The sequence below is a fragment of the Pelobates fuscus genome, chromosome 6 (assembly GCF_036172605.1).
Source record: "Pelobates fuscus isolate aPelFus1 chromosome 6, aPelFus1.pri, whole genome shotgun sequence".
Taxonomy (NCBI): Eukaryota; Metazoa; Chordata; class Amphibia; order Anura; family Pelobatidae; genus Pelobates; species Pelobates fuscus.
The window spans coordinates 53000857-53015733 of NC_086322.1; the positions used below are offsets into that span (position 1 = coordinate 53000857).

At 35.8% G+C, this 14877-nt stretch overlaps 1 protein-coding gene across 17 annotated transcripts in view; it reads right to left on the bottom strand.

The window, feature by feature from the left end:
- Positions 1-3509: 3509 nt before the first annotated feature.
- The window catches only part of ADD1 (adducin 1), a 65819-nt gene continuing 54451 nt past the window's right edge, over positions 3510-14877 (bottom strand). For 7 of the 17 annotated variants that reach the window (XM_063457705.1, XM_063457708.1, XM_063457707.1 and 4 more), the window contains 4 exons: positions 14193-14349; positions 13010-13348; positions 11900-11989; positions 3510-7472 (listed from right to left, as the gene is read on the bottom strand). In XM_063457705.1, the coding sequence (XP_063313775.1) occupies positions 7093-7472; positions 11900-11989; positions 13010-13348; positions 14193-14349 (966 nt within the window). In that variant the 3' untranslated portion in view covers positions 3510-7092. Of the gene's footprint in view, positions 7473-10047; positions 10083-11899; positions 11990-13009; positions 13349-14192; positions 14350-14877 lie in introns of those variants that run through there. The other 10 variants (XM_063457719.1, XM_063457714.1, XM_063457711.1 and 7 more) reach the window with 4 other exon arrangements.

Sequence of the window (14877 nt, forward strand, 5' to 3'; positions counted from 1 at the left end):
CATTTTAAGAGATCAGGACTATTTTTTGAACTATTTTAATTGCACTAGTGGTATAGAAGTTATTGTAAGCAAAACTATGAAAATGGTGGTGGAACAAACATATAGTAAAAGTATGGGGGGGAGCCTTGGTTATGAATGGGTTTAATCTCAAAAGTCTTTTACGAAGGCATTAATCGATTGTTAAAAATATATATACTTAGAGCAGCCACATGTAATATGCTGCTTAGCAATTTTTCATTTAATATGCTAACATAGCCTCAAAGGAGTTATGAAAAGCGGCCAGTCACAGATAGACGTAGGCTATATACTTTTTAATATTAACATTTCAAGTGTATGATAGTTTTAATAGTTTGGGGTTTGTTCTTTTTATGTAAGGTGTAACCAATTTTAGTACAATCTCTCTATTTTCTCAAGTGCTGTTTGTACCAATAAATTTTTATTTTATTTTTACAGAGTGTTTTTTTTTTTTTTTTTTGTACATATATTTTGCACCCTCTGTGTCACAGGTGCCTCAGTCCAGGGCCCTATTTAACCTTGACCTGCAGAATCCAAGGAGGAAGCATTTCCCAATAAGTGGATTCATCTCATAAGAGCAAGCATTAGGCTGCTAGAGTAGGACCTGCCAAGAATGGGGTACATTGGCGTTGTAGCAGGCATATGCAACGTGTGATCATATAATGTAACTAAACCCCCATTATTTTTGTCTAGTTTGTAATAGTTTTTATAAAAAACACATTCTGTGAGCTTTGAAATTGCTATTTAGTGAGTGCGTGCGTGCATGCATGCGTGCTCTGGATCATGTATGAATTGTCCCCAACAGCACCCTTACAATGTATGCATGTTCAGGTGAGTGCAGCCTCTTGGCTTTATAAAATTTTATATATATATATATATATACTCTACTGAGTTGAACAGATTGCGTGTGGTTATTAAATGCCACACTAACTCAGTCTATTAAAAGTTATTGGTGTCCAACTTCACAATAAAAACACTATACTTAATTTCCATTCTTGTACAGCACTGATATATGAAAACAGCATCAGTGGAAATTGTCTAGACCCCGTGTTGTGAGTTCCAGATCCAGGTTAAAAAAAAAAAAAAAAAGTATTGTTACTAGGACTACTCCCAGAATATATATTCGGCTGCCACCTCCTGCCCTTGAGCTAAGCCTGGTGATGCAGGAAATCGATCAATTGCTGTAAGCACTCGGCCAACGAGTCTAGCTCTGACAACTTGGCGTAGCACTGGGGAGCTAACAGAAGCTCCTTGCAGGAGAGTTCAGCAATGAGGTAACTCTGTGGGACCCATTAAGTTACCGTTCTAAAATGGTTTGAATACGTTTTCTGGGAGGAGGCCAGGGCCCTCCTGGCAGCATAGACAATACAGTGGGCTGAAGTGTTTGATGCTTGGAGTGTTCATTTGAGATGTGTACCCATTCTTCTAATGAATGTTTTATATGTCCAGCATACAGGATGATCACACAATCATACAGAATCATTCAAAAACAGACACCAACTATTCAGACAAATCAAGTCTTTGCAATTATTTTACTACTAAACCTGGTTAGCCATCTAACTAGATTTTCATTCCATGGGCAACATAAATTTGAATTTAAAAAATTGCACTAATTAGAAATTTGTGTTTACAGTTTTTGAAATAGTAGGAGCCTGCGCCCTCTAAGTCAGGGGTGCTGAAAAGGTATGTTTTAAAACTACAGCTTCCATTATGCGTTGCCATTCTAAAGCATTCTAATTTCATGCAAAGCATCATGGGAGTGGTGTTAAAACATCTGGGGATCTACCTTCTGGGCACCTCTGCTCTACATGAGTAAGTGCTGGCTACATATTACAGATGTATAAGCATTAAAAAAAAAAAAAAAACATTTCTGGAATAAATCTGTAGAAGAGTTGGGGGTATTATTTTTACATTAATACACCTGTCAGTGCATTTTACAGTTTGGGCAATTGCTTGTGTTTTATTTCCATTTATATATAGGTATATTAGGTTTAAGCCTAAGGGGTTACTGCCTAAATGCAAAATAAATAAAAATCACTGTTTATGAGATATACCCAACATGACAGCATGCATCTATTTATTTGTGCAATTTTTCATTTGGGATATATCTATCACTTCAAAATATTCAGTGCTCTTGTCTGCATCCTTTGCACACCCACCCAGACTTTTTGTGGCTGTCCAATCACAGACTTCCCAATGCAGCTTAATGAGAAGTCTTTGCAAGGCAGATGCTCTGGGCTATTGCAGCCTCTTGAACTAACCAAACCAGGAAGTAACATCGCCCGTTGTCTGCATGAAAGCCAGGTGGGTGTTGCCAGGTTAATTTAGTGTCAATTTGTATTGAAAGCTGTACTGTAAATAGTGTCCTTTTTCATTTTACCAAAAGCTTTTCAGCAAGCTAAAGTGATTTATGGGTCTGAAGTGAAGTATAGGTTTACTCATTGGCATATTTATATTATTTCTATATAAAGATAACCCTCGGATATGGTCTCAATAGGGCACCAATAAATGTATACATGTCACAAATATAACATTTTCCTACCTCAGTAACAAATCATTAATAAAAGCATAAAATCATTTGCACTTTTTAATCCTATAACACGTTAAAGAAATGGGTGATAAAGTTCACCAGTGTTACTTTTGATAAATTAATTTCCCTGTGCATTTGCGATCACTTCCAACAGTAAACAATATGTATGTACTTCAAACTCAAATTAATATTTAGTAGATATAGCCCAAATGAAAAATGTGTACATTTGTTTCACTGGGGGTTTATCGGAAAAACGCTTACAAACACTGCAGGTATTTTCTCTGAAGCCCTTGCACGCCCTCCCCTGCTTCATAGTTACATAGGGGAAAAGAGACTTGCGTCCATCAAGTTCAGCCTTCCTCACATATGTTTTTGCTGTTGATCCAAAAGGAAGCAAAAAACCTAGTCTGAAGGGTTTCCAATTTTGCAACAAACTAAGGAAAAAAATGCCTTTTTGACCCCAAAATAGCAGTCAGATATCTCCTTGGATCAAGCAGCTATTACTCCACTAATTAGAAATTAAATCCCTGTATGTTGTGTTTTTGCAAGTATTTATCCAATTGCTGTTTAAACATCTGTAATGACTGATAAAACCACCTCTTCAGGTAGAGAAGTCCATATCCTTATTGCTCTTACTGTGCCTCGTGTCCTATGTATAGCCCTGCTTCCCCAGCACATACTTTCTGTGGCTGTCCAAACAGACTTTCAAGTGCAGATCAATAAGAAGTCTTTGCAATGCAGGTGCTCTATGCTCTTCATTTATCTGCACATTTTGTAAAGTGAAAAAAAAACAACCACTTCAACAAGCTAGTATGCTTTAGAGGCGTGGAATGTAACTTTAACAGACATTCAAGTTAGCATTTACCTAATGCACTACTTGTCCATTTGCAAAGCAGACCTAAATGGAACTATTTAGATACGTTGCATGGATTCCTAACATGCAAGTATAAAAATCAGACTAAACCAGAGTTTAATGAATTTTATTTTTGAGTAAAATAACAGTACAATAAAGGGGGGGAAAAAAATGCATGAATTTAGTAATTCTGAAATGTGTATCAGTACATCACTACACTAAAAAAAACATTGCATAAGTAGAGAAGGAGAAAATGCAAGTATTTGTCAAGCAATGTATTGTACTATAACTACATGATGCTAGCAACTAGACAGTGGCAAAGAAAAAAAAATGATGTGCTCTAATGCGTGTTAAGGGGAAGGAAGGGGTGCAGTGTGTGTTTTCTCAACTGAACTGACCATAACATGTGAATTGAAGTATATGATTAGATACAGATAAAAGCAGGCATTGCAAAGGGATTTGGGGAATGTCCTTATACGTTTTCTGAATATGTGAGCTTGCCACTAAATTGTGCTGAACAGGAACGGTTTAGGGGTGAAGAATAATATTCTATGGAAAAGCCGCACTTTAATACGTGAACATTCTAAACATAGTACAAGATGTTAGATTTTTATGGCATGCCTCAGCTGAAAATGAAGTGCCTTCTCATTATGTGATAACAGGTTGTAGCATTAAGTACACCCAGCTGTATGAAGACTACACAGGTTGGTGCAGTTCAGCAGGGATAATTAGCAATAGTGCATGCTAAAGGGATCACTCCTGGTTTCTTCATAAAAACAGGCATCACAGCAAGCAAAAACTCACTGCAAGTTGACCCGAATAACTGTATTTAAACATACACTCTGAAAACCATGCTAAATTTTTTTTATTAAAAAGCCAGAGATTTAAAAACTTAAATTTTCTTTAAACAAAAACAAATCTAAAAGAATGCCTTCGTATCTATGGATTGTAATAGATACAAGAACTGGCTTTTTGACAGTATTTCACGTTTTTCTCATTTGGTCAGTTTTTGTGAAAAACTCTTAAAAGAGGACATTGGACAGTGCCACTGATAATGTCCAAGCTACTACATTGATTTAATTTACACACATGTAAAGGAAAGTTCTATTTTTGAAGTGGATCAATAAAGCTGGCATTTAGTTTTCACAAATTAGTACAAAATTGGCTATGCAGCATTTCTGAATGAAGTGTTAAAAAAAAAAAAACTTGAGATATCCTGAAACACAGCTGTCAAAGGTTTGTACTGTTCCTACAGAACAATTTAAAATGTATAAATTGTTAGACAGAACAAGAAACTTTGCAAATCCAAATGGGGTATGTTATTCGGTATTGCTTGGCCTTTATATTGTCTTAGATTACAATATCTGTATTCACCAAACACAATTAATAGATTATTTTTTTAAATGCATTTTGTAATGCGGAATATGTTTTTAAAATTAGGGTTTTTTTTTGTTTTTTTTTTAAGGTTATGTAGGAATGTTATGTAATGGGTGAGAGATTAAACTGGAGATCCTCAAAGGGATTTTAAACCATAATGTAATGCATATAAAATAAACACCAGAAATATGGGCTGACAATCAATATTATAATATGGTTATTTTTGTGTGCATTGCACGATCCCCAATTGTACTAGTTAATTTGCACAGGATTATTATCCCTTATTATGTGACTTGGGGAAAAAAAGTATTCCTAAAATGTAAAACAGATTATAGATTATCACTTTTTTAAATGGTTTTTTTTTTTTTTTTTGCTGGACAACATGCAGGGCAGGGCAGTGCATGGAGAAATGAAATTTAAATTCTCAAACCAAAGATGCATCTTATTTTGTGATAATTTGTATTAGAGCTCTCTAATCACAAAATAATATTCTAAATTATGTTGGAAAAAAAAAAACTTTCTTGGTCTATAAAAGGAGTCATAGCTTTAGTAAAAAGTGAATATTGGATTTGTGCAAAAATATTTTCCAGCCTCTTCGTCCGAATCAAAGTTCTTTAAATCCATTGCTGGAAAAAACAATTCATCTGGGATTTACCTGTGGGGTATTACTAATCTTTGCACAAGTCTAGTGAATATGTGGATATATAATTCAACAGTGTATAAAAATTGATTTTTGGAAGCTACAGATTCATTTCAATGCTCATGTCACATTTTATACGACACTATAAAGTGCACTACTCTACTCACAGCAAGGTTTGTGGGTTACTTGGGGACATTTCTCAAAACCAGTGCCAAATAAGTATACAAAATATTACCTATTAAATAAACAAAGATACAACGAAGCGACAGGTTTAAAATATCAGTGCATTTATGTAAAAAGCAAGAAGTCTAACATTTGAGAAAAGCTGAATAATACAAATCACGTGTTTATTGTAAATGCACCTTTGTTTTGTAATGAGATGATACAGGAAGGATAATAATATTATACAGATGAAAAGAAAGGATTTTCCCCAGGAGCTTTCATTCTATGTCATTAAGGCAGAAGCAGCCATTCCCAAGTATAACAATAGTTATGCCAGCACGATTACACCAACATCCACTATGGAGCTTTAATATACGGTAGAGAATGACATGTACTTCTCAATTTCACATTAAAGCAGATTCATCACATGAATACCAAATACTGCAAAAAACAAAACGGTCCACACATTGCACTTTATATTTACCGTTGAACAGTATAGAAACTTTCGAGTAGAATATTTATATCTTAAATATACCTGCTTTTTGTGCTTTGAATGTATTTCCAAGCATTCATGTGACCTCGTCTCATTTAGCAGCTCTGTCTATGGCAGGGCTTAACATGCCAAGTCCTACACAGAAAACCAGGCCTTAAGAAATATTGACCACGGCAAGCCTGGAGAGTCCATGGTATACTCACCATGGGTGAACATCTATTTGTCAGCCCTGATCTATGGATGGATGTGTGTATATATAATGTATTAAGACACTTGTTGAGGGGGGTGAGGGGGAGGAAGTGTAATATATAATATTTTTTTCTTCCCCAACAACTGTCATAACTTGTGCAGATAATGAGAGAGAAGGGATGTTGAATGTTTAAACTGCAGAACGTTTCAGAGAGGGGGAAAAAAAAAGGTAATATATAGACCGTTTGTTTTTAAATGTTTTTTGTTTGTTTATTTTGTTGGTTTTAGATCCAGTTTTGGGGCAAGGGGGAAAAAAAGTCCAGAAAGAGGCAATGTACAAACATGTAAGGTTAGATTACTAGTTACTAAAAGCTTCATACAGCAGCATTTTACAAGTTACTTGAGTAGTGGGTACTGTGATTAATCACTTTTTCCCCGCAACAAGGCATATATGAATTTTAATTAAACCCAATTTTGTGGAGTGTAGGTGGGCACTAAATAAAACATGCTCATGAAATACTTAGAAGAGCATTAAGGGTATGGATTGTGTGATATAGAAAAGAGGAACAAAAAATTGCAGTATCATATTTTAGGAACATATACAAATTTAATGCTCTGTAAGCAGCTGAACACACAGGTTAGCACCTCTTATGGAAGTTAATTTCCTGGCTTAACCTTTAACAATTAGGCTACAACTAGCAGGTTCAGCTATTTTGTTTTCTTGCATTCCTTTATATAATGAAAAGACAAAACAATACAAATTGGGTACATTCTAGTGGTTAATTTAATTAACTGATTGACTCTTAGAAACATGACAGTGTTCCTGCAGGTCTTTACGATTCACTCTTCTTTTTATTCTTCTTCAGGAAGGAGGGAGTGCGGAATTTCTTTTTCTTTTTAGAAGGAGATTTGCCCGGAGACTCATCACTGCCACCATCTGCATGAGCAGCTTCTGCCGCTTCTTCGGCTTCTGGCGTTGTGGGAGGATCAGCATTCTGGGGTTGTGTCTCTTGATTTTGTTCATGGGTGGACTCTGCATGGGCTTTAACTAGGTCTCCTTCACAAGACTTGCTTTCTTCATCTTCATCAACTTCTTTTGTCAAAGCTGGAAAGCCAAGAGATTCTGAAGGTTCATCAGGGGTGAGGTCTGGAAGGGTTTGCTTGAATGTTGCAGCATCACTGTCATCTTTGTAAGTCTGCTCTTGTTGGGATTCTGAAGGATAGTAAGCCACAATTGGTAAACAATATCCAACGAGATGCAATATTTACTGAATATTATTACACACTTAAAATGCTTCAAATAGTGTATACTTATTTTAGCATATTAAAGCCGTTTCAGGTATTTAAATTATATATAATGATAGAACACATTTTTCATTGTAATCTTTGTAGCACATAGCTAGATGCTTTCAGTGCTACTTTAAAAAGTATATATATATTTTAACTTAATAGCAATAAAATTTGCTTCTTAAAGTTGCGTAAATGTGTAATAAATTCAGTATTAAACAGCTTAATCAACAAAGAAAAGAAAGGACAGATGGCAAAAGACCAAGATTATTGTTTAAAAAGCTGTTAAAACTAGAGACTAGTAAAAAGCAAAATAGAAAAATTATAAAGAAGTACATGGAATAAATAAAATATCCCTATTAACAAATTAGAAAATGGATAATGATAAGACATTAGCCTAGTATAAAAATATAATGGTTATGACTAATAATGAAAGCATTTAAAAGCTAGGTTTGGTGATATTTTAGATCCATAGGCGCACAAGCCTTTGATCACATTACATAGCAGAAGAAACCACACTGATTTTTATCTATATTAAAGGGATCCACGTGTATAAGGCCAAAAAAGCATTAAGTGGTAATGTTTAAACAATTTGTTTCAATGATGTAACATTGCAACAGAATTGTATTGCACGCGATCCCCTGTTTGAATATGTATATAAAGACTGAATGTAGTCTTCCTGGCAAACCAATTAGAGAGAGAGAGTAGTTCACTTCCATAACCCAATGAACACAAATCTTACATGTGACCCAAAGAACACGATCACCCTTTTCTTTATGCCCAAAACATGTAATGTATAAGAAAGCATCATGGTGCTACACAGCAATAAAACAGTAACATGAAGTCTACAGAAATCCACAAAAGAAAAACTCACAGTAGTGTTCTCTGTCCACGAGTGAATCACAGAACTACATGGCAGTAAACCCAACAGTAATGCAATAAGCACAAGTATCGCAGAGCAAAACAAAACGCAAAGTACTATAATGTTTAAATTGTAGTAAATGTGTACTTTCTGGTTACCTATTCAGTTACACAGCAGACTAATGTACTAAAATATTTGGTATTACACTCCCTGCCTTGTTTTGTAATGGAAAGCAAACGAACAGCACAGAATTAAAAAGGATAAGGGAACACCCAACAATTTTGAGTGAACTGTAGCTTTGGTGCATTACCCTCAAACTCTTGTGCTTATAGCACAGCTGGGTTATAAATGTAGCCAAGCCAGAGATTGTAAAGGGACACTATATGCACCCAGACTACTTCAGCTTATTGAAGTAGTCTGGGTGCAGTGTCCCTATTGTACTTCGTGCTGCAATGTAAAACATTGCATTTTCAGAGAAACTGCAATGTTTACATGGCAGCACTAAGTGTGCCTCCAGTGGCTGTCTACGAGACGGTCACTGGAGGCGCTTCCTGGATCCCAACGGACCTTGGTTAACAGACTTTCCAGCATAACAGAGTCTGGACATCCAGCATCAAATGTTTCCATGATTTAATGCTTTCCTACGGGGAGGTCTAAAGCGCGTCCGGCATTTGCCACGCATGCGCATGAACTCCCACCTGTCGCGGGGTGACTGAGGAGGCGAAGCCACAACAGAAGTACAAAACAGCAAATGTGTGGGGTTTTTTTTTGTTTTGTTTTAGACTTCTGCCCAGTACATGTATATTTATTTCACCTTCAATGGCTGCTTTTGCTGTACTTTGTTTCTTTAATGTGCATAACTTTTATCATAACCAGTAGGGTTGCCAGATCAACATGTTGGTTTGCGGGCAGATGTGAAGGTTTAATGCTTTGGGATAGTGCATACAAACCACTGCTATTTTAAGTTAAAACTCCTTCAGACACTTACTTGAATCCAGCACCGATGTCCCTCGGCGCTGGGTCAGGCTCTGCCCACGCTTCGCATATTAGACCTCCCTATAGGAAAGCATTGTTCAATGCTTTCCTATGGGGATTCTGGCAACGCTGGAGGTCCTCATGCATAGTGTGAGGACGTCCAGCGTCAATTAGACAACCAAAAGTCGTCTAAGAAGCCTGAAGTCCCTCTAGTGGCTGTCTGGTAGACAGCCATTAGAGGAGGACTTAACACTGCAAGGTAATTATTGCAGTTTATAAAAACTGTAGTAGCAAAAGGGTTTCAACTTATATTACCGATTTTTTTCTGAATAAAAGCACGTTAAACTTCATGGTCGCTCATTGACACATATTTCTATTACTTTATTATACACAATAGAATAATTCAACAGACCCATTGTAAGGGCCGAATCTTACAATGAATAGCATTAAGAAGCGTTATGAAATATAGAGGTAGGTCTATAACCCAACCCACATTTCTGCATAACCGTTAACCTTCATCAGCTTGGGTGTCTACCACTAAATCAGAGTATTTGGTAGTAGTTAATTTAATTGAAAACAAAGATGCGATAGAATGAAGCAAAGCACACAAGGATTTTGGGAAAATAGAAAACAGAACAGAGTTCAGAGAATGAGATGATACTTACTATGGTAAGAGGTACTCTTTAGCATATCCATCTCCTGTTTGTAAGGCAGCCACAAGAAAAAAGCAAAAGTAGAAAAAAAAATCTAATGCATTCATTGAAGCCTTAGTGTTAAAAGTCAAATGAATGGCTGGCACCACTCAAGATGATAAAGACAAGGAATGTAAGGGGGATGGAAATCTCTTGCAGACACATGATATCAAGGAGGAGGAGAAAACACAAGACAGTGCTAAAAGCATGAAAGCTTTGCAAGAGAGAAATTTGGTCAAATATATAGTCTAATCCTAATTTTCCAATGGATGTAAATTGAATTCCCATTTGAAACCAAGTATTTAAAGTGTTCCTGCTGAAGCTAGACTTCAATTCATGGCATAGAAATACAATAGGATTATTGTCAGACCTCCAAACTGGAATACCAATAGGCAATACTGTTCTAACACACAAAAAATACATTTTCCTCCTAGAAATATTTTTATTAAAAAAAATGTTTTTAAATTACTGATCAATACTTTAGCACTGGAGGTAAACAAATCCTTGTATAGCCTAAGTTAAAGCAATTTTGTACTAGTCTCCATGTTGGACATCATAGCTGCTAAATAATACATACATGTCTTAATGATTAAGAATTTACACACCAGAACCTCTCTCTAATGATATAGAAGGACAAAAAAAAAATATTCATATAAAAAAAAATATTTATATTATAGTATTACCTAAAAAGCATTTAGGTGTGCAGACTATTGCTCATATTATAAAACCAATATTTACTAGCATTATTAAGAATGGACAAAAGGTGTGACGGGCTAAGTCCATGAAAATAACCATTAGTCCTTTGATTTGTTTGGCCCTGAAGTTTTGATTTAAAATTCCATTTCATGTTACCAACAATTTCACGAATATTTAAACTTTTGCCCAGTTTATGTGCGAATTAGAATGATGCTCAATTAAAGTACTATGGTGCCCGAGTCACTCAGCAGTTTTACCTGTAAGTATTAAACCGTTCTGAAACAGTACCTTTTGCCCTACTACATATACATGATGCCCTTTTCATATTTTTTCCCGTGTGTGGTGTGGGATTTCTCTCTCTCTGCCTATATTCTTGTAGATTGTCTCAATCTTATCTGTAACATTACTCACCTTTTTAAATTACTTAAATGAATCGTTTGGGGTCAGCAACAATTTCGTCTCATTGAAGTTGTTATGGTGCCTCGAGTCCCCAAGCAGAGACTTAACCTTGAGAATGACTTAACACTAAAGATCTGTCCACAGGAGCCAGTCTCTCCCTTTCCTCTTTTGCGCTGACTAATGCATAAGAGCAAGCACTAGGAAGCAGCAGTGTCATCTGACACTTTCGTCCTATCACTTGCCACCCCTGTGTGTTAAAAGATAGGTATATTTATAACCTTTATGCATGATGAGTGGCCATTTATTATCTGAGTGTGTCAATTACTGCCCATACAAATGCTTCTGCATTAACCCGAATAGAAAAGGAATGGGAGAGGAAGCTCGCCGCACCTGTGAGGGACAGACTCTGGTAAATAAATCTCATCTCTACCTGCCATGTGCGACGTCACAGTCGCGGGTCTTTGAGAATTACACAAAGTCCCTAGACAGTAACAGTGCCTCTTTAAGTAATATAAAAAAAGATGAATGTCACAACTGAGATACCTCCTAATGTGATAAATATCTACCAAAATATAGGCAGAGTGGAAAAAGCCACACGACACGACACAAAATAAAAAAGATGTTTAAGTGTATGTAGTAAGGCAAGGCACAAACTTTGTATGTTTGTTTGTGTGTTTTCCCGATCCTGTAAAATATGCCAATTAAATATTAGATTAACAAACAACATACCTTCTTGTTTAATTGGTGTGCTGGGAGGGGTACGAGTTAAAGCATGGTCAAGGGTGGCTTCCTTCTGCTCAGTTACCTCTTCTGGTGGTTCTGTCAGGAAAAAAAAAAAAAAAAAGTTATCAAAACATGTATATAGAGTAGGGACGCAACAGTAGGTAGAGATAACAAAAACAACACACACTATATATAAATAGAAAAAAGATCTTGCATTCCATGTTGTATTCAGATACTTGCCAGGTGCTAGTCAGGCACAATGTACAGAAAATAATATACACAGCACTCTCAGGCCTTTGTCAAAATAAAACTTAGCTTTTAATTAGCTTGAGATAGATAGAATATATATATATATATATATATATATATATATATATATATATATATATATATATATATATAGATATAGATATACACACACACACACACACACACACACACATATATATATATATATATACATACACAGACACTATAGTCACTCATACCACATCATCTCAATGAAGTGGTCTGGGTGCAGTTGTCCTATCACTAACTCTGCAAAGTAAAACATTGCAGTTTTTAGTTTCTTTTAAACTGCAATCTTTACATTGCATTGTTAAATCCAACTAATAGCTAGCGCTTCCTCCTTCACACAGAGTAAAAAGCAGTCTGGTAATCAAAATGCAGCTGAGAGAAAGTTACATAAAATATATAAATACAAATTCAAAACAGCATTATGTGCATAATATCCACTTTACCTTTGTAAAAAAACTGATAAAAAGATTACATTTTCTGGGAACATAATAGAAATCGCACACATTCATGACATGTATGCCACAATTTTTAGTAATGGAGTAAAATGATGTACTCGAAATGCTTACAACACGATTAGATTTAAACAATATAACATGAATCATTGAATTCATTAAACAATTCACTGACCACCAAGGAAAATAGATTTACAGGGTTAGTGCATCCACCCAGAGATTTGCAAATTGAAATTTAAAAAGTGGAAAGAATCTCCCAAACTAGTTACCCAAAGCCTGTAAGAGTGATCACGTGTAAAGATTGCTGGAGCTGATTGGAGAATGAAGAGTCATTGATTGTGTAAAGGGTTCACAGTGTTTTCAATACCTGATGACGCATTGGGCAAGAAGTCCATGCTGGAGTTTAGTGCCTGTATAACAGCATGATGAAGGTCTTCATGGGGAGACTCTTCCAGAGTAAGTTGCATGATGTCTAGATTTAATTCTGGAGTGGCTTCTATTACAGGCTTCATACAAACCAGGTCAGGCTCCAAATGCACTTTAGTGTTTTCATCATCTTTTCTTGTCAAACTGTCAGCACAAGAGGAAGGCCCCTGTTCTTTCACTGAGTCTATGGGGTCATCGGATTTGTGGCTTTGGACCCCAGTTAATCTATCATTTTCATTATGCCTCAGGACAACAGAGACGCCATACTCTGAGAAACCATCTAGATGGGATGTTGCAAAATTGCAAATAAAATATGAAAACGATAGGAGAAAACGTAAAAAACTCACATTTCGTCACAACGTCAGTGTGACAGATCAAATTTAGAATATAAAAAAAAGTTGTGTGTGAAAAATTAGTGAGAATTGCGATTGGCAAATCTCTGTAAAACATTCTTCGTATGTGCCACAGTGCAAGTCAAAATGGCAAGGCTGCATATTTATTTGTTACACTGTATGACAATAAGCCTATTTATCAAACTGGTGTAAATTCAAAGTAATTATTTTTTTTAAGCTTGTCATTATCCAATACAAATTTGAACCTTTAGCTCAGTACACAAATGTGATCTAAAGTAGCCTGCTGATTGTAAGAAAACTTACTGTATTGCTAAGCTGGTAAACATTAAGAATATTCACTAAAGTGTAGATGGTTAGGAATTCAAAATGAATTACAAATTTAAAGCCAAACTAGTGATACTGGAAAAGTTCTCCTCGTCACCTATATTTTCAAAGCATCTACTTTGGTCCGCAATTAAAGTCTCACTTTGAATTCTGGCCAATTCAAATGTCTGTTAAAAAAAAAACTGATATGTTGATACTAGAGATAAACATCCAAAGTTTGTGTGTATAGTGCATTATAGGGAAAATTGCGCAGGAATGAAATGTCACAATTGCTGTAAAACTGTAATGTTCACCCTACAGCGGGGCAAGGAATTTATAGAACTCTTACTGATATTTAAACATAAGGCCGGTAATAAAAATAGTTTGAAAAGGAGCATACATTCACTAAGTATAAGTGTTTCAAATAATTATGTGGCACTCATAAACCACTATACAACGCAGAATTACCGTCAGCACTCTTCTGCTTGCGCTCCACTTCTTTGCGGTATTCTTCAAATTCCCGGTCTGTAAATTTGTTGAAAGGGTTAGGGCCAGTTGTACTAACAACAACCCTTGGTTGGTACTCTTTCTCAATAATGGCTTTAGATGCTGTAACGAGTTCTCCCTATCAAATGCAAAAAAGGAAAAGAAAAAAAATTCTTGATTGGTTTAAAAAAAAAAAAAAAAAATCAATAAGCAAAACCACTCAAAAGACATAACAAATACAGTCCCTTATATACATATCTCCCCTCTTCCCACCCAATAAAACATAATACTCAGAGTTCGTATTGCACCCAGCAGCTGGAAATATCAGGTAAAAGTAACACTCCAAAAAACCAACCACTATGACTTATTGTAGTGGAAATAGTACACAGAGTTCTCTGGATTAATATCAATATAATATAGAATTTAATAAAGTCCGAAGGATTCATATAAAACCTTCTCAGCACCCAGGGACTGCCTCATAAATGTGTAAATTAAACATTCACATAATCCTTGTCAATATTTTCAAGTTCCCTGTGTATACCCTCTGTTACCAAAAAAAACAAACGACTAAAGTGGTAACTTGTATTAGTCATATTTTTGTCTTCAGCATGCAAGGGCTCTACACGAACAATCCTAGAAAAAGGGGGGGGGGAATGGAGGTTTGTAA